Below are 22,302 nucleotides of genomic sequence, written 5' to 3' on the forward strand. Positions count from 1 at the left end.
TGTAATTTAAGATTATTACTACAACGGCTGAGAGCATACAAAAGTAGAAATGATTATTGGTAAAAAGCATTGGAAAAAAAAAATTTTTATTAATTTTTCTGTGGTGCCCTTGATTATTTCTAGCTTTTTATAAAATGAAAAGTTATTTTTACGATATAATATAATAATAAAATTTCTTAATGGTTGAATTTCAAAGATAAGATTTATTATTTTTAAAAAAAAAATTTTCTGATTTGATAAGGGATGTGTGGGGCAATTATGTTAGGGTTTTAGGTATTTTGTGGATGAAGATTCTCATGGTATGGTCATGGTAAAATGCCAACTACCCATTTGACTTATAGAAGACATAAGAAAAAAGACTATGGAAATGTTGCGGGACAAAAAACTATCAAGTGGTTCATTGAAAACAACTACTATGACAAAATGTATGGCCGGGAGTTTATGCAGCAGTCAACAGCAGGGGTTTGACTTTGAATCCTATAATTTATAAAACTCATCCTGAGTCTTATATTATTTTATTTTAGAGATTTAATTTTATCGTAGAATATAAAAAGCGGATTTTGAGGCAATATATGATCATTAATTTACTACATTTTATTTTAATAAAATTTATTATCAATTATTCAGTTTTTTTTTCTTTCATTTTAATTCAATAAAGAAGTCTTATTGGGACAACCAATAAATAGTTTTTACTTAAAAGTTCGGTTTAGCCTCTTAGGCTTGGATAATAGTTTTCACTTAAAATTCGGTTTTGCTCTTTTAGAGTGCTCAAATCCTGCTAAAAATGGTGTATGATTTATCATCACAAATTGCCAGTGGTTTATTCCAATATATACTTTATAAATTCTCAGGCTAATGACCTTTTAGATAAATCAAAATAGGTTCTAATTTTTTGGACCATTTAGAGGAAGTTATATAGACGTTAACCATACTTTTGTTAAAAAATGAATCGAACTAGAGCAAGGCTTAGAAAATTATAAAATTTTCAGAATAAATTAGTCTCGTTCAAAATGTAAGTTTAGCCAAAATTTAGTTTTTTTAACCTTTATACTGGTTAAAGCACACATAGGTAATAACAAAACAAGAATTATATTGATTTTTGTGTAAAGATATTTATTTATAACTTAATTGACCCAAGTTAGTTTTAAAGATAATATAATCAATTAATTGAGATTAATAAATAAAAATAATAAAATAATAAATTTAAACGTTTTACTAAAATGTAATAAATATTAAACGGGTTCTAATATCTTTATGACTTTATAAAATATGAAATAAAAAAAATGGTTATCTAAACAAATTTAACCTATCGTTTCTGCAAAATTAGAAAATAAACATGTGCTTAATAAAGAATATATTTATAATTAAAAACACATTTACATAATATATCTCAAACAAATTAGATTAATGATAGGTACTACCTAAAATCATTATACACATTTACATAATATATCTCAAACAAATAAGATTAATGAAAGGTACTACCTAAGGCGGTATCTATCAAATTTGTATATTGTTTTTTTTTCATTTGAATTATTACCAAATTTATTTTTAATATATATTTTAAAAAAGAGTGATTTTCAAAAAGCGGCTGGGGCCTAGTCAATAAGAACATCGCTTGATTAACCTATTATAACAGATATGACATATTTTAGAAACAAATTAAAAATAACCATTGAAAAATCAATATCTAATAAGAATTTTTCATAGAAGGGACCTACGTTTAGGTCAGGATGGGAGTTTGAAGAGGGAGCCCTAAAAAATTCTCATCCACCTCCTTGGATAAATTCTGACTACGCCTCTGATACACCAAGTCAAGTGACTTAATTTACAAATTTATTCTTACTAGTCATGGTTTAGCATAACAAATAATTCATATTCCATATGGGAACTACATTCATTCAGCTGATATCATATGGACAAAGAAAGATGATTATCCTGGAATACTATGCTAAAATTATTTGAAATAGGTTCCGCGCCAATCGATTGGTGCGAAAGAAACTATGCAGTCTCAGGATTTATAGCCGAATTCTTTAATACGGTTTATATATTAATTTAATGTAAAAAATTTACAATTAACTACATTATCTTTTTTCATTGAATGAAAATATTTTAATATAATAGATTAGCAACATTCTCTTTTTTATACTGCCACCAATCTTGATATATCTTTTTCTGCCATATGGCAAAAAGTTCATGCAAGTAAATTGTTTAATTTATATATTTTAACCCTTTGATTATTGGTTAATGAAATTTTTTTAAAAAAATTTATTTTAAAAACATGTTTGTAGTGATGATTTATTTTATTCCATACATTGACTTCATAAAAACATGTATTTGTCAAAGTTTGTAGCCATACTGGGCCCAGGTCTATGGATGGATAAATTAACTTTTAGGCTTGCTCCCTATATAGAAAAATTAATAATTTTAATTGTGGCCTGGCCCATAATTATTTTAGAATATTGAGGCCCAACCCACAAACAAAAAAAGATAAGAATATTTATATTTTTTTAAATTAAAAGATGATTTGTGATTACCCTGCTTAAGTATTTACATTAGAAAAGAATTCAACCTTTAAAAGACACTTGTAATGAAGCATAAGCCATGGAAAAATTAATGGGAGCCCAGCTCAGCCTGTAGTTCATTTTAAATTTTAATTTTGGCTTAATTTATTGTGCTGGTGGTCAAACCTGGACCAGCAGTCCTAGGTGTCTTCAATAAATATTATTTTGAGATATATTTATTGTTATTGTTTTTTATCCAAATAATTTATCTATATTTTTAAATTTTTAGTCTATCCATATTGTTTGGATATTGTTAGTTGTAGTTGGTATTTGCTCAACTTATTTTCATGCTACACTTAGTTTAGCTGGACAATTATTGGATGAATTGGCTATTTTATGGGTAATTCATGTGGGTTTTGCATTATGGTTTCCAAAAAGATTATTTCCTTCAATATTTCAGAATAATAGGTATATAAAATGTTTATATTATAATTAGAGGTATACTTGATATAAGGTTCAGCAGCAGCCCTGTATCTTCCATACTTGTATCTGGCTGGTTCTGCTTTCTTAGCTGATTTTTTTTGAAATACTTTAACATATTTGAAATAAATGAAGATTTATAAATTAAAAATTTTATATCTCTTTAAAAATGTGGAATTAATAAACAAAGCACTCAACACAAAAAATAAAATGTATATATTTTATTTATAAATCCAAGAACTAACCATCTTCATGTTTTGTTAGCACATTTATGTTTAAAAAATAATTTTTTTTTATTATGATGCATACATCCAATAGCATCACAAAAAGAAGGGTGGGTGAGAGCACATAGGGGCTCAAAATGCCATTTTGAATATCTAAAAAATAAATTTTTTGAATAAAGGCTAGTAATGCCAAAATCCTTAATTAATGTTACATTTTAATTATAGGAAAGTTATTAAATATTTTTTATAAAATATGATGCTGGATCTGGCTGGTTAAATATAAATATAATTAGATCCAGTCTGGTACCAATGAAGAAATTAAATCTTGTATACCTTTAATTATACTTTTTAAAAAATTTAATTTTATTCTTTTCTGAAAAATAAATACCCTATTTTTTCATAGCCAGATTTACTCATGACATTTTTCTTTAAGGTTAAACAAGATAAAGCTCTGCTAGGCTGAAAACATTAAATCAGGTTAAGGTCTATTTAAAAAAAAAATAAAGATTAGGCCTTATTTTTTTTATTAAAATAATAAGATTAAAATTTCCTTGGAATTAGGATCCTAGAAATCAGTGACTTTTATTTTATTTAACTCATTAAATATATTGGGCTGATCCATAAATTAAAAATTCGTGCTAGGCTCGAGCTTAAAAAGAATGATACATCTGAGCCGCAGCAGGAAAAAAATTTGGTCAGGTTCATACTGTTGGTAAATTATAACTCGAACCAACTCCAAAATAGCTACCAAAAAACCGGGTTAAATCCCAAATCGGTTTGGAGTAAACGGTTTGAGGTATATTAAGCAAATTTAGTTGAGATTGACCCCAAAATAATAGGATTAATATCGTTACTAATTGGTTTGGGGGTTGGTTCAAGTTAAACAATTGAAAATATAAAATCACGGGAGATAATTAATAATTTCACAATTTTAACATTTTATTTGATAATTAATCACACATAATAATGTACATAAATTTAAGCCTTTGCGTTTTGCCGTATCTTTTTTAATTAAAAAAAAACGTAACGCTTCCTTTATTTAAATTGAGACTGCCTTTTAATTTCAAATTAATATTAACGATTCAATCTTTTAACCAAAATTAAAAGAAATGCTTTTATATATTATATTATCGTCTGTCTTTTTATTTCATTTAGATATCTTCCATTTTTAATAGATGATTTTATATTTTCTTACATTTTATATATTTCATTTCTATATAATTAATGTCCTCCTTATTATTCATATCTGATTAATAACATTTTGTTGTCTACTTTTTGAAAAAGCCGAGGTCTTAAAAACGTGTCATAAACCAACGTGCAAATTGAATAAATAATAAAAAAGGTATTGAAAAAGGCGAACCAGTTTACGTTTTTCAAAATGGTTTCTAATGCCAAACGGCAATTTGACACGATACATAAAATGTATTATTTGCGTTTGATATTCAATTTGTGCTCAGGGGCGCTTAACCAATGGGGTGGGGGATATCCCCTGCGCACCCCCTATCCCTTTTTCCCAAAAAATATTTACAATATATTACTATAAGGAATATTTGAAAAAAATTAGTAAAAATTAATAACTTTTTTAAATAAGCGACTGTAATTCAAAATTTTTAGAAAAAAAAACATTTTTATAATAAAAATTGAAAACCCAAAATTAATTTTATAAAAATCTAATATAGCCAAAGGCCTACAATAAGTAGACTTAAAGATATCCAATAGAATTTATGAGGAAACCCCACCTAATAATGCCCCCCCCCTAGCTAAATCATGGATACGCCTACATCGTATAAAATACAATTATAAAAAATAATATATAAAGTAAGTAAATAAATATATATCTTATCTTAACATATCTTATTTAGCACGTTGGTCATAGACCTGCCCAAAATGAGCGAACGTGAATTTTATGAAGGCCCACCTTTCATAAAATTAACGATTTTTTTCTCAAGGATACCAACAAACCTTGTACCCAGTTGTAATTTAAGTGTAACTTACCCTTTCCGATTTTGTAATAGTGAGATTTAGTAATGAGTATTATAAAAGAAAATATATTAGTAATCTTATCTATTTTGAATCCATAAAATAACCACATCAATAATATAGAATGAATTAAGAATATTTGAATCCATAGAATTACCACATCAATAATATAGAATGAATTATGAATATATCGTAGTTTCCATTTCATCGTTAATTTTAATTCATTGAGAGAATAAACAAATGATTAAATAAAATTAAATACTAATTCAAAAAACAGTACAACCACTTATCGAGAATACTAGTACAATTAATAACATTTGTTGAGTCTTCCAAAAATTGTTGCATCGAATGAACAGCACCCATTAAACAAAAAAAAATACCCATAAATATATTTAAAAAGCATATTTTAAAAAAGATATTATGTATACTAGCATTTATGTGTTATTTTTCAACTTTAGATCATTTTTCGAGCTCGTTTTTTTAGATTTCTATTTTACCATGTTTAGAATACCCATGAATTTCAGACAATTTAGTCATTAATCTTTTAGTCATTTATAATTTATATAAAAAAATCTTTGGGAAATCTAATATAAATTATATTAAGTTAATTGCAAAAATTTTCTAAAAATCACGGAGTAGTTTAGTTTTCTACATTTATAAACCATAAATAAATTTTAAAAAAATTAAAAATGACTTATGGATCTTCAACATCGTCCAGTGAAGAGATGTAGCTTAAATGACTTGATTGAATAAAACTTTGTCGAAAGTATTAACCTTTGAGGGATTCATCTGTTTTATCAATGATTCACTTGCCAATCTCCCTAAATAGTTTAAAGGCTTTCGTACTTAACGTTGTGAGAGTAGACTCGATGAAAAGTTTGAACTAGATAAAGTAATGTATTTATTGGTTCTTGAGATCTTAGTTGCGGAGAATGCGTTTTTTTAATGTTAGATAGGGAAATAAGTTCGTACATGAAAAATCCCAAACTAAAAATTGACCGTCATATGATTAACATTATAGCGTCTTGGCTTTATTCGTTGGCCCTGTGGAGCTCATTAGACTCTAGCTTGGAAGGCGTTTCTGCAAAAGTTAAAACTCGTTTGATAGCTTCGTTGCACTGAGAAAGCGGAGGGAAAAGACCTTTGTAGGATTATGGAGACTATGTCTTTAACGTTAGTATGTTTTCGGTTATGTTAGCAAAAGTAGGGCGTCACAATGTTGCATCTAAGTTTTAGGCCTATTGATGCCCAATTTTTTCTTCTAATAAAAGAGGCCTGAGTTCTTATATAAACTTATTTAAAAAAATTAATATTCACGAAAGGTGGACATGTTTTTTAAAGATAATTTGCAATTTAAAAGAAAATTAATTAGCCAGTGTGCATTAAAACCTTAAGGCAAATCGATCAGCCTAAATTTAACTTCGAAATTAAGTTAAAACAGCCGATTTCTCCAAACCTACTAACTCGAAAAAATATTGAACTTTGAGGGCTCTAATATTATCTACGAACCCTGATCATTTATTTTTATTTTGATATTAGGTTAGATACTTGTGACTGTCGTAGCTCTGATTTTTTTAGTTTATATTAAAGGAAAATTATTTTTTCAGTATGACTATTTTCCGGCCAAAAGGCTTATAAACTTTTTTAGATATTTTATTATCTTGTAAACGGATTATAATTTTATATTTTTTTTATCAGAAATTACTTTCAATGGTTGATATTTGTTATCGGGGTTCTATCCACTTGTTTGGCATGCGTAAACCCAGCTGTGAATGCATTTGTTTTGATGTGTTTTGGTATACCTGCAACAATTTTGTTGATTATAGAATTAAAAAGGTAATCTAAATATAGGCAAAATTGTTTTGTTTCAATTTTTGAATGTTTAGCTTAATAGTATTTACAAGTATATATATACACATACACACCTTTTTTTTACAAATAAATAAGAATTTACAAAGTTGCTTATATTATTGCTAGATAAATCATACCTCAAATTATGTTATATATTATTAAATTGAATATTTACAAAAATTATTATTATATGTCAAAAATCGCCTAGGGACACTTTATCAGTCAGTCATGCTAAGGCCACACGTTATCACACGGTTTTATCGTTTTTTTATATAAAATGTATACTTATTTGATAATTACAATATATTAAAAAAACTGACAAAAATTTTAAAAAAATGTGAAAAATTGAAAAATATGATTAAAAATCTATTAAATGTAAATATAAAAAATTAAAAATATTATAAAAGCAAAACCATGAATGGATATGCAATTGATCAACATATTTCAAGAGATATTCTCTGCCTGAGATAAAGATATTCCTTGGGATCGCCGGAGATATAAGATAGTTTTTTTCCCTAAATTTGGGGAAAAGTGATGCTTCAATGTCAAAGTTACCTAGAGTGGAGTGATAAAAGGTAAAAATATGGCATTTTTTAGGAAAAAATATTTGAGGCATTTCGAAGTTTCGGTTTAATCCCTACGCCAATGTTCTCTTCTCAGAAGATATTTAAAAACAAGTTCATTGATGTGTTTTAAATTATGGAATTTCAGTTACACATTTTTAAAAGAGATTGCCTATATTTCCTGCAATTAAATTTTTTTATTTACAATTTATATTTTTTATTTGTGATATATTGATTTATGATTATTTACTAATAAAAAGTTTAAATTAAATTGTCTCATTGCTTATGTTATAATAAAAGAGGTGATAATTAAGTAAGAATCTGTGCCCTAATTCCCCAAAGGACTACGGATCTTAATTAGCCTCCATCTCAGCACAATCCCACATTTGCAATTTGTGTAAGATCCAGGTCGACAGTAAAGGACACCATTCATTACATTGCAAATTAAATCCTCTCATACATAAGGCCTTCCGAAACCTCGAAACGCCTCAGACATTCTTTTTTAGAAAATGATTTTTACTTTTCCAACTTCCACTATAGATAAATTTGGTATTGAAGCATCACTTTTCCTGAAATCTTTAGGGAAACAAACTTTCTTATTTCCAAGACCATAAGAAAAATCTTTATCTCAGGCAGAGAATATCTCTTGAAATATGAAGATCTATCTATGTATTTTTTTATATTTACATTTTAAAGATTTTTATAATCATATTTTTTTAAATTTTTGTCATATAGTTTTTTATACATTGTTTAATCGAATAAACTTTATACTTAATTTTTTTTAATGTTTTGACTTTTAAACAGAATAAAAATAAATATATTTTCAAAAAAATTTAGAAAAAAAAACTTGTAATATCGAAATTAATTGGGAAAGTCTAAAAATCATATATTGGTGTCGCTTTATTAAATGATTGAGTGATAAAATGACGTCGTGATAATATGTTGGGTATAAAGTGTCACCAATTCTATAATATATGCACTAGAGATTTTCATGGGCCTAGATTTTAGGACCAAGCCCGGCCCAGGCCCATCGTAAAAAAAAATTTTAAGCCCAGGCCCGGCCCGTTTTTAATATTTAAAAAAATTCCCAAGCCCGCTATAATATTTAAAAATTTTCCCAAGCCCATAAAATTATTTTATGTATACTTAACTTATGCTGAAGTAATACTAATAGAAATATAATATTTTATTTAGTAATAATATATATATATAATATTAATAAATGATATAAACAAAATTTTAATTTATATTTTCAAATTATCATTTAAAAATAATATATTATTTACAATTTCGTTATTTAAATTTGTTCTTCTTTCTTCAATAACCCTTCCAATAGTATGAAATTCCGTTCACTGGAAACATTAGAACGCTGGAATTGCATGGATTTTATGCTTCTTCCACCAATCTAGGATGCAGTCATCATAGTTGATATCCTCTTCATTTAGCTGAATATCCATATATAAATTAATCTCATCAACATCCGTCTCATTATGAAGTATTGTATCATCCTCCCATGAAGACATATCCAATAATGAGGATGAAGCTAAAAATATTAAATAGCTAAAAAGATTTATAAAGAATACCTCGAAGTTTGGCCATCTTTGGGAACATTTTTGGGAATATTCCCTGATTTTCGCTGTTGCTTTTTTCGCTGTTTCGTGCCCAGGCCGTTGTGTTAAGTTAAGTAAAATTATACCAATTTCCGATTTAAAAAATATATACTCTCCCAAGGTGTATAGGAAATTTGATAAATAACACTAATAAAATCAGAATGATTTGTTATATTTATCCTATTAAATATCCTTAAAATAAGCTAATTTTGAATTTAAAAAATATATACTCTCCCAAGGTGTATAGGAAATTTGATAAATAACACTAATAAAATCAGAATGATTTGTTATATTTATCCTATTAAATATCCTTAAAATAAGCTAATTTTGAATTTAAAAATTTAGGCCCAAGCCCTATTGCAAAAATTTCCAACAAACCCAAGCCCGGCCCAGGCCCGCTAGGAAATTTATAATTAGGCCCAAGCCCGGCCCATGAAGGTCTCTAATATGCACATCATACTTATTATAATAATAGGACAAAAGTCCCGAAATAAAGAGAGCGGACAAAATACCATAATCTTAAGAAAAAAAATTTAATTCTTTAAAAGAAATGGATTTTTAAGTGTTAATTTAAAATTAAAAAAAGACATGTTTTAGGTAAGAAAATAATGAATTATAAAGACCTAATGTGGGCTAGGGGTTAGTATAGGTATATATGAGAGTAGCTATTTAGAATAAGAAAGATGTATGTGTTAAAGTTGGGTCATATCTTTTCTTAAAGAAAATTAAATACTCCATATTTTTTTATTTGAATTCAAAAATTCAACAATAATAATGATATTCGTTTTAGCAAAAAGGAATACTGACTGACATTCTTTCCGACTGGCTAGATTTTTTTAAAAAAAATTATTATCGGTTTTTTATTTAACAATCGGTTTTTTGTTACTCCATACAATATCAAATTTGATCATGGTTTGTCTGTGTATTTTTTTCAATAACTTCCTGGCCGGGTCCTATGAATCATTTACCTGTTAGATAATATACATAAACACCGGTAATCAAAATTATACCATAATTCTCTAATTTAAATATTAGTTATTTCATTTAATTAAAATCACGATTTAAAATATTTTTTAAGATACACGATTTTTGTTAACATTATGATTGACTAATCTTATCTTTTTTATTATAAAAAAGGGTATTTTGGTCCGGTGTCTTTTTGTTCAATTTTGGTCCGGTATCTTGTTAAGGGTATTTTGGTTCGACGTTTATTTGTTCAGGGTATTTCTGTCTGGGGAATTATTGCGGTATTGCTTGTTGCTATTGTCTCCTTCTTCAAGAGAATTATATCAACGATTATTTATATTTTAAATATACACAATAAAAACTTAGTAATTGAGCCTTAAAGAATAGCTATTTTTTAGTCATAATGTTGCTTTGGAAAACAGTTTAATAGTGCTTATAAATTGAGTAGCTGCTTTTGACGTTGCGTTTTTCTAAAAAAGCACTTCATTATTTAAATGAAAGGAGCATTTATTTGGAATAATGTGAAAAGCATTTAAACAATTTTGCGTTTTGCACGTTGCCATTTAAAATACTTTCTTTGAAATAAAATTCAAAAAAACGATTTAATTTATAATACCAAAATACCCACTTTTTAATTTTTTTCCTTAATTTTGAAACTATTCTAAATTTTTGAATATTTTAAAAATATTATGTTGACAGATGCGATTGTCGTAAGGTTTACAAGCTAGGCAAGAGGTCTAGTTTGCTGTGGGGTCTAGCTCTGACCTCGTGGATACTCGATCGATCACTATGCCACCCTTATTTGTCAAAGTCATTTCCTTATCTGCATTCCTTATGGCATGTATTGATCTTGCTGGCCACTTACGGTGCCTGTGTTCTATTCGCTTATTTTCACGCCAAACACGAAGCCCCTTCTGACCTGGGCATGCCTGTCCTCAGGTATTGGCCTTCATCATCGGGCGGTATATCAAAAATGGACTTTATGAATGTAGATGGGCATCGAAGTCATAAGATAAAGTATGCATTCTCTAGGAAAACTTTAAAAATTTGGTAAACAACGACCAAAATTATGACCAGATTCTCTAGCACCCAAAACATAAATGAGTTCAGGCTGGCCTATTAAATTTTATAAAGAATCAAAGATTGCGGCTCTGCCTAATTTGTTATCCCCATCCCGTTATATTTTTGCGGCTTGGCCCTCAGGTCGCGCTATCGGACAGAACAGACTTTGCAGATCTCTAATATAATCTATTTTTTAAAAGCTATTTTTAAAATCATAAACATCCTTTTAAAAATAAATTATGTATTTTTTAGCATATTTTTAATTATTTAGTCCTTTTTTTTAAAATTTGTCACCTTAATTATATACGAATGTTTTTAACTTGATAAAAGTTTAGAAGAAAAATTAGTAAAAGTTAGTAAATTTTTTTAAAAAATGACTAATTAAAAAAAAATTAGGAAAAAAACGATATTTATAAAAACAAAAATATTTTTAAAATCTAATTGCCAAAGGTTTAGAATAAATGAATCTAAAGTCCCCTAATAAAATTTATGGTGAAAAAATACCTAATAGCTCCCCCCCCCCTAGCAAAATCCTGGATAAGCCTATGCTCGTCCCTAACAGGGTACATTATCATAAATAGGATATTCGCATAGAAAAGTTTTCTGAGTAATCAGTTCATATAAATTTTAAAACACAAGGCCTGATCCACTTATTTCACGCTGCGTTTAAAACATTTTTTATTTTGTAGGAAATAAAATTATCACCTTAATTTTTGCCCTGTAAGCGTTTTAAATGCAGTGTAATGGAAGTATACCAGGACCACCTTTATAGATAAAAAAGCAACGAATTCGACGATACTAATACCAAAGATTGATTTTACCTTTAATTTAATTTTATGTATTTCAATTTTTTTATTCCTTCCAAACAGTCACGAATCCTTCATGAAATTTCGATATCCGCTATCCCAGTTTAAATACTTAAATAAAATGGCTTCATTATGGCGTAAGATTTCGAGTAGTGAAATAGGTAGAGTGCCTTACGTTACCTTCGTTTCTTCATTACTACCTCCCTTTTCCGTAAAATGCTGCGAATCAAATGGGGCCATAAAAAATAGAAATCATCAAGCTTTAGATTTTCATACTTACAATAGCGAATCGGGGATAAGGTTTAATGCCTGTGATCTCAAAAAACATTTAGGTTCATATAGATTTTATTACTTAGATATAATTATGGGTTCAAATTAATAACTTCATTGAATTTTAGACCTTAATTTATAATAGAGCCCTACATCAAACCAGCTTTAAACGGTTCGATCCTGAAATTATGCATTTAAATATTTTTTGGTCATCTGTCGATTCTGTTCATTTTTTTAAAAAATAAAATAGGCATTCCAGATAAATTTTGACTATTTTATTTGGTATTTAGTAACATAGAAATTATTTTATTTAAATGGTAGAATAAAGATCTTCTAGATGAACCCATCTATAAAAATGAACGCTCGTTGATTATGCTTCTAGCTGGAACACCGGATTTTTTAGCTAAAATTATTAATTTAGAAAGATTCAATATTTGTATTTTTTTAAATCGAACTCATCAATTATCTCTGAAGCTTAATGCAAAAATGAATAATATTTATTGTCTAGACTAGTCAAAGCTTCTAGCAAATTGTATTGTTGCCCAAAATTCTGCTGATGAATTGATAAATATTTCGTTTTTGTCAGCTAATATTTTAAGATAATCTAATTTTGAAGTCACCATGGCAGTTTCATCATTTACCAGTTTACCCATTTAAGTAGAAGATTCAGCATGTTGGCACATAAATTGGCTTCTTTTAGTTATTCATTCACTGTTTGTATTGAAAATCGATGGTCCAAAAGTTCTCCTAGATTAAATAAGAGAAATGTATTTAAAAAAACAACTAATTTATATATTTTAAAATAATATCTGAAGGTCGGTTATTGGAAATCTGTGATGCCTAAGGGATAGTATGGTAGCATAAAAAATTTAGTCAATGGCTTTCTGAAAATATCCTACTAAAATAAGATGCATTATTGGTAACGGTAAAATTGAAAACGATTATAATAGCTGATTTTTTACCATCAAACGTTAAGGATGAGCTATTGTTTAGTAAATTAATACTAAAGGCGCTTTTACAATTAAAAATAAAACAGATCAAACGCCGATCTCATATCATTTATTACTTTTATGTGAAAATTTGATTATAAAATGCGTCTATGGTAATGTTTATTGGTTTATTTTCACACACTTTTTTTAAAAATAAAAAAGAATGTCCGAGATTATTTTATATAATTAGAAAATAAAGGAAGGATTAGCAATTTTGAAATGAAAGCCAATTTTTGTCTATATATCAATATAAAAGTATTATGAAAACATAAATTTCACCTAATCATATTTTTCATGGTGGGGGGGGGGGGGTTTAATCCCCTACGTCACTGCATTCAGAGTGAGTTTTACTTTTTCTATAAAACATAACTCCAGGTCTGTGCTGCTGGTTCAATAATTTGCATAAAACTAATCTTATGTTAATTATAAGAAAATATATGTTTGTTGTGATTAAAACATCACATAAATTATATATACCTTGCTGATATTAATCTACTCATTGGAATTGAAACAAAAATATACTGGAATGATTATTTTCTAAGTGGAGCCTTAATTAATAAGTTAATCATGAAATGTTTTTAAACTTTAAACTTTTGAAAAAAATAATACAGCTCAATGTATTTTTATATAACATTTCAGCTATTATATTATGTTCAAGATAAAGAATATTTTTACATATTATAATACAATTAAAATATAACACTTATCTTTTATATTTAGTCTGAAATAGAAATTCTAAATTCATTTTTAAAACGAAATAAAAAATTATTTAATCTAATGACAGCTATTTTATTATGATATTCAAATAAATTAAACTATTAATGTTTTCTTGAATATTTGATATCCTTTGAAATTATCAAAAATATATAATGCCGCTACGCACCACCAAATATTCACATAGGTGACAGCTTAATAAGCGCCGACACTTTTTTGCCTTCGGCATGGTCAAGGATCGTCGGCGATGGCTAATTTGATAGACGGCCCACCGATAGATATACATATATCTATGGAAAAAAAGAATTATATTTTTTTAAAGTAATGCTTTAAATTTTTCCAAAGTAACAACTCACCTTTATTAAGGTACGTTTATAATACCGGCATAAAGTATCTTACTCTACACTACAATTATATACGTTGTAAATAATGGATATTTTCATTTGGAAGCGTGAGAATATTTTTTTAATGCACTAGGTTAATAAAAAGTTTTTTTTTAATAGGTCCACCTTAAAATAAGTTTGAATTTTATGAACTGAAGAGATATTTATACTTAATATATCTATATCTAACACAAAAATTTTGAATTTGATGTTTCATAGAATGTTTGTGTTCAGGCTGCCTATACGACATCTATTCTATATCTACGAATGATCTAAACGGACTTAACAAACTTCAAAAAACGCAAAAGTTCTGTAATAATCGATTACGACAATTTTAACAATGGTGGATTCTTAAACAATGCAAATCATTATTGATGACAAAAATAATTTACTATTTTTTTAATTATATATGCAATTTTTAAATTATCATTTGATAATGTTTATAATTGCACAAATATATAAATATATTTTGATCTGATCTAATATATATCAATTTTTTTAAATGTAATATGTTCAACATTTTTCTATATTAATTTTTGTTTCCAATTAAAAAAATTTTCACACGGAAAATGTAACATACTCTATGAATACTTTTATATCAGATAATATTAATTTTTCCACAATTTTTAAGTAGATAGATAATAATTTTATAAAATTTTTTAGTATACAAAATAATAAATTGGAAAGTTAGCAGTAATTTGAAGTGTATAATTTTAATAACCTTTTCATAAGTTTGTTTCCTTAAAATAGTTAGTTAACCTCCAAGATAAGTATTGTTGAAACGGCCCGATTTTTGAAAATGGCTAACCCAATAGTTTAGCCAAAAAATTATCAGGCCTGTAACAATAGTGTTGTTAAACAGCTCGATTTGAGCCGATTTTTAAAAACGGTTACTCATGTTTTTTCCAGAAAAATATGGCCTAAACCTCGAGAATTGGCTAATAAATGTAGTAACCTTTGTTCCATCTATGAGCGAAATCTTCAGGCTTGCGTAATATTTTTCTGAATAAAATATTGAGTTGGCGGTTTTTAAAAATCGAGTCATTTAACAAACACTACTAAGACTCAGAGGATAAGTCATTTACTTAACTAAGTCCTATCGATACCGCGATTTATTTAACTTTCCTAAATAACCACTATCGTTGACTCTTTTTTTATAACTACTTATATCGAAATAATTTTACTATATCGAAATAATTATTTTCAAAACCTGAAAATAACCTTTTCATAGACAACCCATAACCATTTTGATTTTAAGAAGCTGGACCTTAATCAAACACTGGCCTTTATAATTTTTCCTTGTTTAATACCGTTGGTTTTCCTCATTAAATTGAAATTAAATATCAATGTATTCTAATTTTATATTGAATTTTACGTTCGTTTTTATTTTATAATTTTTGTTCCCTTTTTTATTAATATAATATATAGGGGTGTACCGATACCACTTTTTGGAGGCCGATCCGATCTGATATCATATCTAATTTTGTATTCTGTAAAGGTATCAATGGTTTTAATTTTTAATATACTTCTTATTAGTATACACGCTATAATTTAACTATACCATAACCTATGTCATTTAAATATATTATAATGATCAGTTAGAGTTTATATTCAATCCAATTGCAATTCTAAAACTATATAAAATATTTTTATTGTTAAATCACTTTTATATAATAAGTAATAAACGATAAATATTTAACATTAATATATCTAAGATTTCTTTTAAGAAATACCAAAATTTCCAATTTATCAGAGGTGAGCCCGCGGCGATGGTAACTGGCAATATCACCAGCTTCACTAAAAACAGATTCTGAAGAGATTATCGCACACTTTTATAACAGAATGCGCAAAAATATAACAATATGGCAGAATGTTTATTAATTAATTATTATTATTAAGACGCAGGTTCAATCCTGGTAAGGAACAAAAACTTTCAAAGTTTTTCTTAGATGACTGATGTGTAAAGACATATAGTATGATGAATTTCGGAGCTTAGAGATGACACCCCGGTCACCGACAGGCCTGGACAGCCGGGTGCTAAGGATACCTGTCCAATAAACAAAATGACAGAAATAAATGGAAATATGAATATGAAAGCTAGGGCGTTCCCTCCATGCGACGCGCAGGGTGTAGACCTCCATCCTGTGAAAAATAAAGTAAAGGTCAAAGCAAAGAAAAACAAAAAAAAATATATCGCCGGGGTGGCCTAATGGGTAAGATGTACGATTGGAAACACGAGTATGAACAAAGACGCAGGTTCAATCCTGGTAAGGAACAAAAACTTTCAAAGTTTTTCTTAGAGGACTGATGTGTAAAGACATATGGTATGATGAATTTCGGAGCTTAGAGATGACACCCCGGTCACCGACAGGCCTGGACAGCCGGGTGCTAAGGATACCTGTCCAATAAACAAAATGACAGAAATAAATATGAATATGAAAGCTAGGGCGTTCCCTCCATGCGACGCGCAGGGTGTAGACCTCCATCCTGTGAAAAATAAAGTAAAGGTCAAAGCAAAGAAGACAAGACTGGCAAGTTTGAATATTGGGACGCTTAAAGGTAAGACGAGAGAATTGGCATCAATGTTGAACAAGAGAAAAGTTGATATAGCGTGCATACAAGAGACGAAATGGAAAGGACAGAAAACTTTGATGATTGGAGATGGGTATAAATTGTACTATAATGGACTTGTTAGCAATAGAAACGGTGTCGGCATCATCCTCAGCCATCTTCAGTAGTAGAAGTCAACAGGATCTCTGATAGACTAATGAAGATAAAACTCTGCATTGGTCAATCAATACTACACATCCTATCAGTATATGCTCCTCAAACGGGTTGCAAGGAAGAAGAAAAAGATGACTTTAGAGCTATCCTTGATGAAGCTTTAATAGAAACCTAAGGATGACCTAGTCATAATTGGTGGTGACTTAAATGCGCATGTGGGGAAAGCAAGAGATAGCTACAAAAGGCATCATGGTGGTTTTGGATATGGATAAAGAAATGATGAAGGAGAACACGTACTGAAATTTGCGCAAGCCTTCGACCTTGCCTTAACCAACACCTACTAGAGGAAAAAAGACAGTCATTTAATAACATATGAAAGTGGTACTAGGAAAACACAGATAGATTACATGCTAATCTCTCGCAGAAGATTAAAAGATGTAATAGACTGCAAAGTCATCCCAGGAGAAGATATCGCCGCGCAACACAAGCTACTAATCATGGATTTACAAATCTCAAATAAATCCACTCAAAATAAGATAAAACTGGAACCATGCATCAAATGGGGCAAATTAAAAACAATGACAGATGCCTTTGCAATCAATGCAAACATTGAAACAATAAATTGCTCACAAGTCAGTGAAAAAATCTGGACAGACCTTTCATCCAGATTAATAGACACTGCAAAATCGACGCTAGGCTTGACAAGAGGAGGCAACAATTCACACAAAGAACTATGGTGGTGGAATCAAGAGGTACAAACCACTATACAGGAGAAAAAAGCCCTTTATAAAATATGGTACAAATCCAAAAATGCAGATGACAAGTCAAGATACAAAAAATCCAAGAGATTAGCTACAAAGGCGGTGGCTAGGGCCAAATCTATGGCATACGATGACATGTACGAAGATCTACATACCAAAGAAGGGCAAAATAAAATATACAGATTAGCCAAACAGCGAGAAAAGAACTCTAGGGATATAAACGGAGCTCCGAAAGTAATCAAAAATAAAGATGGGAAATTGATAATAAAGGAAAAAAAAATAATGAATAGATGGAAAGAATATTTTCAGGAGCTTCTCAACTTTAATTCCCACATATTGCATCTCGACGAACACTCCCCTTGTCAAAACCTTGTACAACCTATAACAGAACAAGAAATAATCACATGCCTCAAGCATATGAAAAACAACAAAGCTAGGGGTCCAGACGATATTCCAATAGAAAGCCTTAAAGCACTAGGAGATGATGGAATACATCTCCTCACAAATCTGTACAATAAAATACTTGGAAATGAAGAGGTTCCCCAAAAATGGAGGCAGAGCTATCTAGTTCCTATCTTCAAAAATAAAGGGGATCCACACAATTTTCAAAATTACAGGGGCATAAAACTAATGTCACACTGTCTAAAACTATACGAAAAAATAATAGAAAAAAGATTAAGAGACATAATCGAAATAGGAGAGACTCAGTTTGGCTTTATGCCTGGAAAATCAACAACCGATGCTATCCATGCAATTAGGCAAATGAGTGAAAAATACACGGAAAAGAACAAAAAGCTACACATGGTCTATCTCGATCTAGAAAAGGTCTTCGATAGAATCCCAAGATAACTTATCTGGTGGGCGCTACGCCACAAAAAAGTTCCCGAAAAATATATAAGAATAATACAGGAAATGTATATGGGACATACAACAATGGTCCGTAGCACAACAGGTACTTCAGCAGGCTTCACAATAGCCGAAGGAGTTCATCAAGGGTCGGCTCTCAGCCCACTTCTCTTCATTACAGTAATAGATGTATTAGCACAGTCTATACCTCAAACAGTACCGTGGAATATGATATTTGCAGATGATATTGTGATACTTGCCGAATCCAAGGATGAAATGAAAGAAAGGTTAGTGAATTGGATAAATATCCTAGAAACGCACGGATTAAAAGTAAATAGAGAAAAGACGGAGTATATGCTGATAGGAGGAGATGAAACGGAGAGTATTGATATAAATGATTGGCAGATATCCGCAATTGAAAGCTGCAAATATTTGGGCTCCACTATACAAACAAACGGCACAATAGAAAAAGAGATAAAGAGTAAGATTAATCAAGGGTGGTAAAGTGGAGATCTTTATCTGGAGTGCTATTTGGCAAAAGAATCCCACACAAATTAAAGGGAAAAATTTACAGTTCCATAGTACAACCAACTATTCTATATAGTTCGGAAACATGGCCAACCAAAGAATCAGACGAGAGAAGTCTACAAACTATGGAGATGAGAATGCTGAGGATGATTGCTGGGGTAACAAGAAAGGATAAGGTGCGCAGTACAAGAATACTAAATAGTTTAAAGGTAGTGTCCATTAAGACTAAGTTAATGGTAAACAGACTTAGGTGGTATGGGCACACAATGAGAAGGCCTATGAACTACATAGGAAATAAAGTTGAAAGTTTGGAAGTGATGGGCAAACGTAAAAGAGGAAGGCCAAAACTTCAATGGGGCCATAAAGTTAGAGCCAATATAAAGAAGTATAAAATAGATAAAAGAGATTGTATGAATAACATAAAGTGGAAAGAGATGTTGAAGGAGCTTACCACCAGAAAAGGTGAAAGCTAAAGAGAAAAAAAAAATATTAAAAATGGATTTCGATTTTATTTATAAAAAAAATGATTTTAGATATAACTTTTTTTAAAATTATAACATTTTATTTTTGTTAAAGACGCCATTTTATATCAGATCGAATCGGGAAATTTTATAATATTGACCGATAACTGATATATTAAAATGGGTGAAATATCGGCCCGATCCGATAAAAAATATCTGTACATCCCTAATAATATATATATTAAAGTTTTTATAGTGTATATATATGTGGAAAATAGTTTTAGCAATGAAATAAGCATTTTTTCTTGATTATTAATTCTAGTTAGGATCAAAAATTAATTTATAGGCTCCCCTTGTCTAGTTCAGATAATAAAATTGTATTAGATTATACTGTAATTCTTTTAAGAAATGTTTTGATTAGTAAATGATAATCAGGGATCCAAACTGAAATGAAAAGGGTTCGGGTTCAGATAAAAAATCGATAAATCAGTTAAAAAATAATATCGGTTCGAACCTCTAAAAACGGGTTAAACTTTTTATAGAAAAATTTACATTACACATTACTTTTTATTTCATCAAAAAAACGTATACATAAAATGTTTATTATATTATTAGTTGCATATTGTGAATAATATCTAATTTATAAATTAAAACAAATAAATATCAGTTAAACTTATATATTAAATATTATTTACTTTTAAAAAATAATATTGAGCCGTAAAAAAAAATTTCTACCTTAGTAACTTGAGGTATTAACAATATACACAAATTATGCCTGATACTTATCAATCAAAATTGAATTATAATAAACTTTAAAGGAATTCAGTTCGCAATATACTAGTAGAGCCCTGCAAAGTTATTTTTTGGCGGCCCGAGTCCGACTTTAAAAAAATTTCTGTCAGATCCCAAACACAAATTTTTTGTTCCCAACCCTAAAATTATTTTCGAATTTGGATGCGTTCTATAAACAATTTTATAAATATAAAATCTGAGGATATTTAATTCAATAGATCTTAGATACAACAAAAAGTATAAAATGAAAATAACTATTAGAAAAATAGTTTTCTAGATTGTTTGCTAAAAGTATATTATAATATATATTTTATTTTACCAGATAAAAATTAATGTAAATTTATGAAATCGTTTATTTAGAAATGGAAATTACGTAAATGAATGAATGACATGTGTATGATTAAATTAACATGTGATTTAGATTGATTAACTGAAACAAATTAATGAGCACTGTACTAATATTTAATTTTCGGGTTGAGTCAGGCATCTCTTACAGCCAGACCCCAAGTAAGTCTTCAATGCCCGAACTTGACCCGACCATCAGTAAAAACCTCTATAGACTAGTAAAAAAGTTCACATTAATAAGCATAAAATTATGAGGTTCAAACCGTTTTAGTAGTTTTATAGCGGTTTGGATAGACAATGGTTCGATTAAAAATAAAGGTTAATACCGGGTTAAATGCTCAGTTCGGATCTTTGCTGATTTATGCAATGGGTTATAAAACAATACATATAAAAATCTCCTGGTTGAAATCGTTACTGGAGATCCTTGGATAGTATCTTATTTATCCCACAAATTTCTTAATAAATCAAATCATCCTTCAATCTTTAAATATACATCAGTTTCCAGTTTGTACGCTCAAACTTTTAATAGAGTTGGACTATCTCTTCATACCGTCAGACCTAATTGTACTGGGTGTCTAAGAGCACCTAAATCTAGTGTTGTAAACGAACGCGTTCATTCGTAGTTCGTTTATTTGAAAAAAATGATGAACGGCGTTCCTTTTATTTCTGACGAACTTTGAACGTGAACGCGTTCCTTTTTTATAACCAACGCGTTCGAATTTAACGTTCGTTCAATTTTAAAAATACTTTTTTTATTTTTATTTATTTGAAAAATTTAATATTTCCGAATTTTTTTTAAAAAAGTATTATTTATATTTTTTAATCGGCTGCGTATTTCCTTTTCACATTTAAATTTTTTTAACACATAGTTTATTAATTTGAATATTACTGTTTATATTTAAATTTAATAGATTAGCATAAGCATGGATATTATTATTTAATCCTCATCATCTGATTCTGTAAATCCAAAATCAGATGAATTATCATTACCATGGCCAAATATGATATGTTTTACAGTAACATCCTATATTGAAGGAACTATTCAATGCTTGCCAAGTGTAAAATGTGCCCAAAAAGTATTATATTGTCAAAATCTTCAAGTTCCAATTTAAAACGACATTTGATTGTAATATTAATTATTTTATATAATATAACTAAGTAAAATCATTAAATTTGAAGAAAAAATGCATTTGGGATATTTGACCCCAACAATAACGATAGTTATTTTAAAATTAAAAAAAATTAGTGGCCTCAAATATGGTCAACCATTGATAGACCATATTAAATGGGATTAATAAAAGGTATTAAACCTATTCAATTAATTACATATATTTTATTTTTTTTAAAGATTTGAACATATATATGAAGATCAATATGTTCTTTCTACAATTAAACATCCAGTATTCAAGCTTCAATGGCTATGGATAAAACTTCCACAGAACG

At 28.8% G+C, this 22,302-nt stretch overlaps 1 protein-coding gene across 4 annotated transcripts; it reads left to right on the forward strand.

Moving 5' to 3' along the window:
- The first annotated feature begins 1,894 nt into the window (after nucleotides 1-1,894).
- LOC135923148 (alkaline ceramidase 2-like) lies at nucleotides 1,895-14,924 on the forward strand. 4 transcript variants are annotated; one of them, XR_010571140.1, is made up of 8 exons: nucleotides 1,895-2,041; nucleotides 2,125-2,202; nucleotides 2,794-2,972; nucleotides 6,887-7,024; nucleotides 10,878-11,195; nucleotides 12,110-12,378; nucleotides 14,207-14,340; nucleotides 14,622-14,748. XR_010571140.1 is itself a non-coding variant. In XM_065457739.1 (7 exons), the coding sequence occupies exons 1-7, from the start codon at nucleotides 1,949-1,951 to the stop codon at nucleotides 14,671-14,673; spliced, it is 1,095 nt and encodes a 364-aa protein (XP_065313811.1). In that variant the 5' UTR covers nucleotides 1,895-1,948; the 3' UTR covers nucleotides 14,674-14,924. The 4 variants fall into 4 exon arrangements, 2 of the variants coding, with proteins under 2 accessions (XP_065313811.1, XP_065313810.1); XR_010571141.1 differs by lacking the exon at nucleotides 14,622-14,748 and adding an exon at nucleotides 14,386-14,459; XM_065457739.1 differs by lacking the exon at nucleotides 14,207-14,340 and having other exon boundaries at nucleotides 12,110-12,346; nucleotides 14,622-14,924.
- Nucleotides 14,925-22,302: the final 7,378 nt, after the last annotated feature.

Source organism: Gordionus sp. m RMFG-2023, chromosome 2, assembly GCF_954871325.1.
Source record: "Gordionus sp. m RMFG-2023 chromosome 2, tfGorSpeb1-WG-v2, whole genome shotgun sequence".
NCBI classification, from domain to species: Eukaryota; Metazoa; Nematomorpha; class Gordioida; order Chordodea; family Parachordodidae; genus Gordionus; species Gordionus sp. m RMFG-2023.

Excerpts from the sequence above, each read along its gene's own strand:
- LOC135923148 (XM_065457738.1), top strand. The coding sequence starts at position 1,949 with ATGCTAAAATTATTTGAAATAGGTTCCGCGCCAATCGATTGGTGCGAA. Across the intron at positions 2,973-6,886 it reads TCAATATTTCAGAATAATAG|AAATTACTTTCAATGGTTGA; the intron begins GTATATAAAATG and ends TTTTTTTATCAG. Across the intron at positions 11,196-12,109 it reads CATCGAAGTCATAAGATAAA|TCACGAATCCTTCATGAAAT; the intron begins GTATGCATTCTC and ends CCTTCCAAACAG.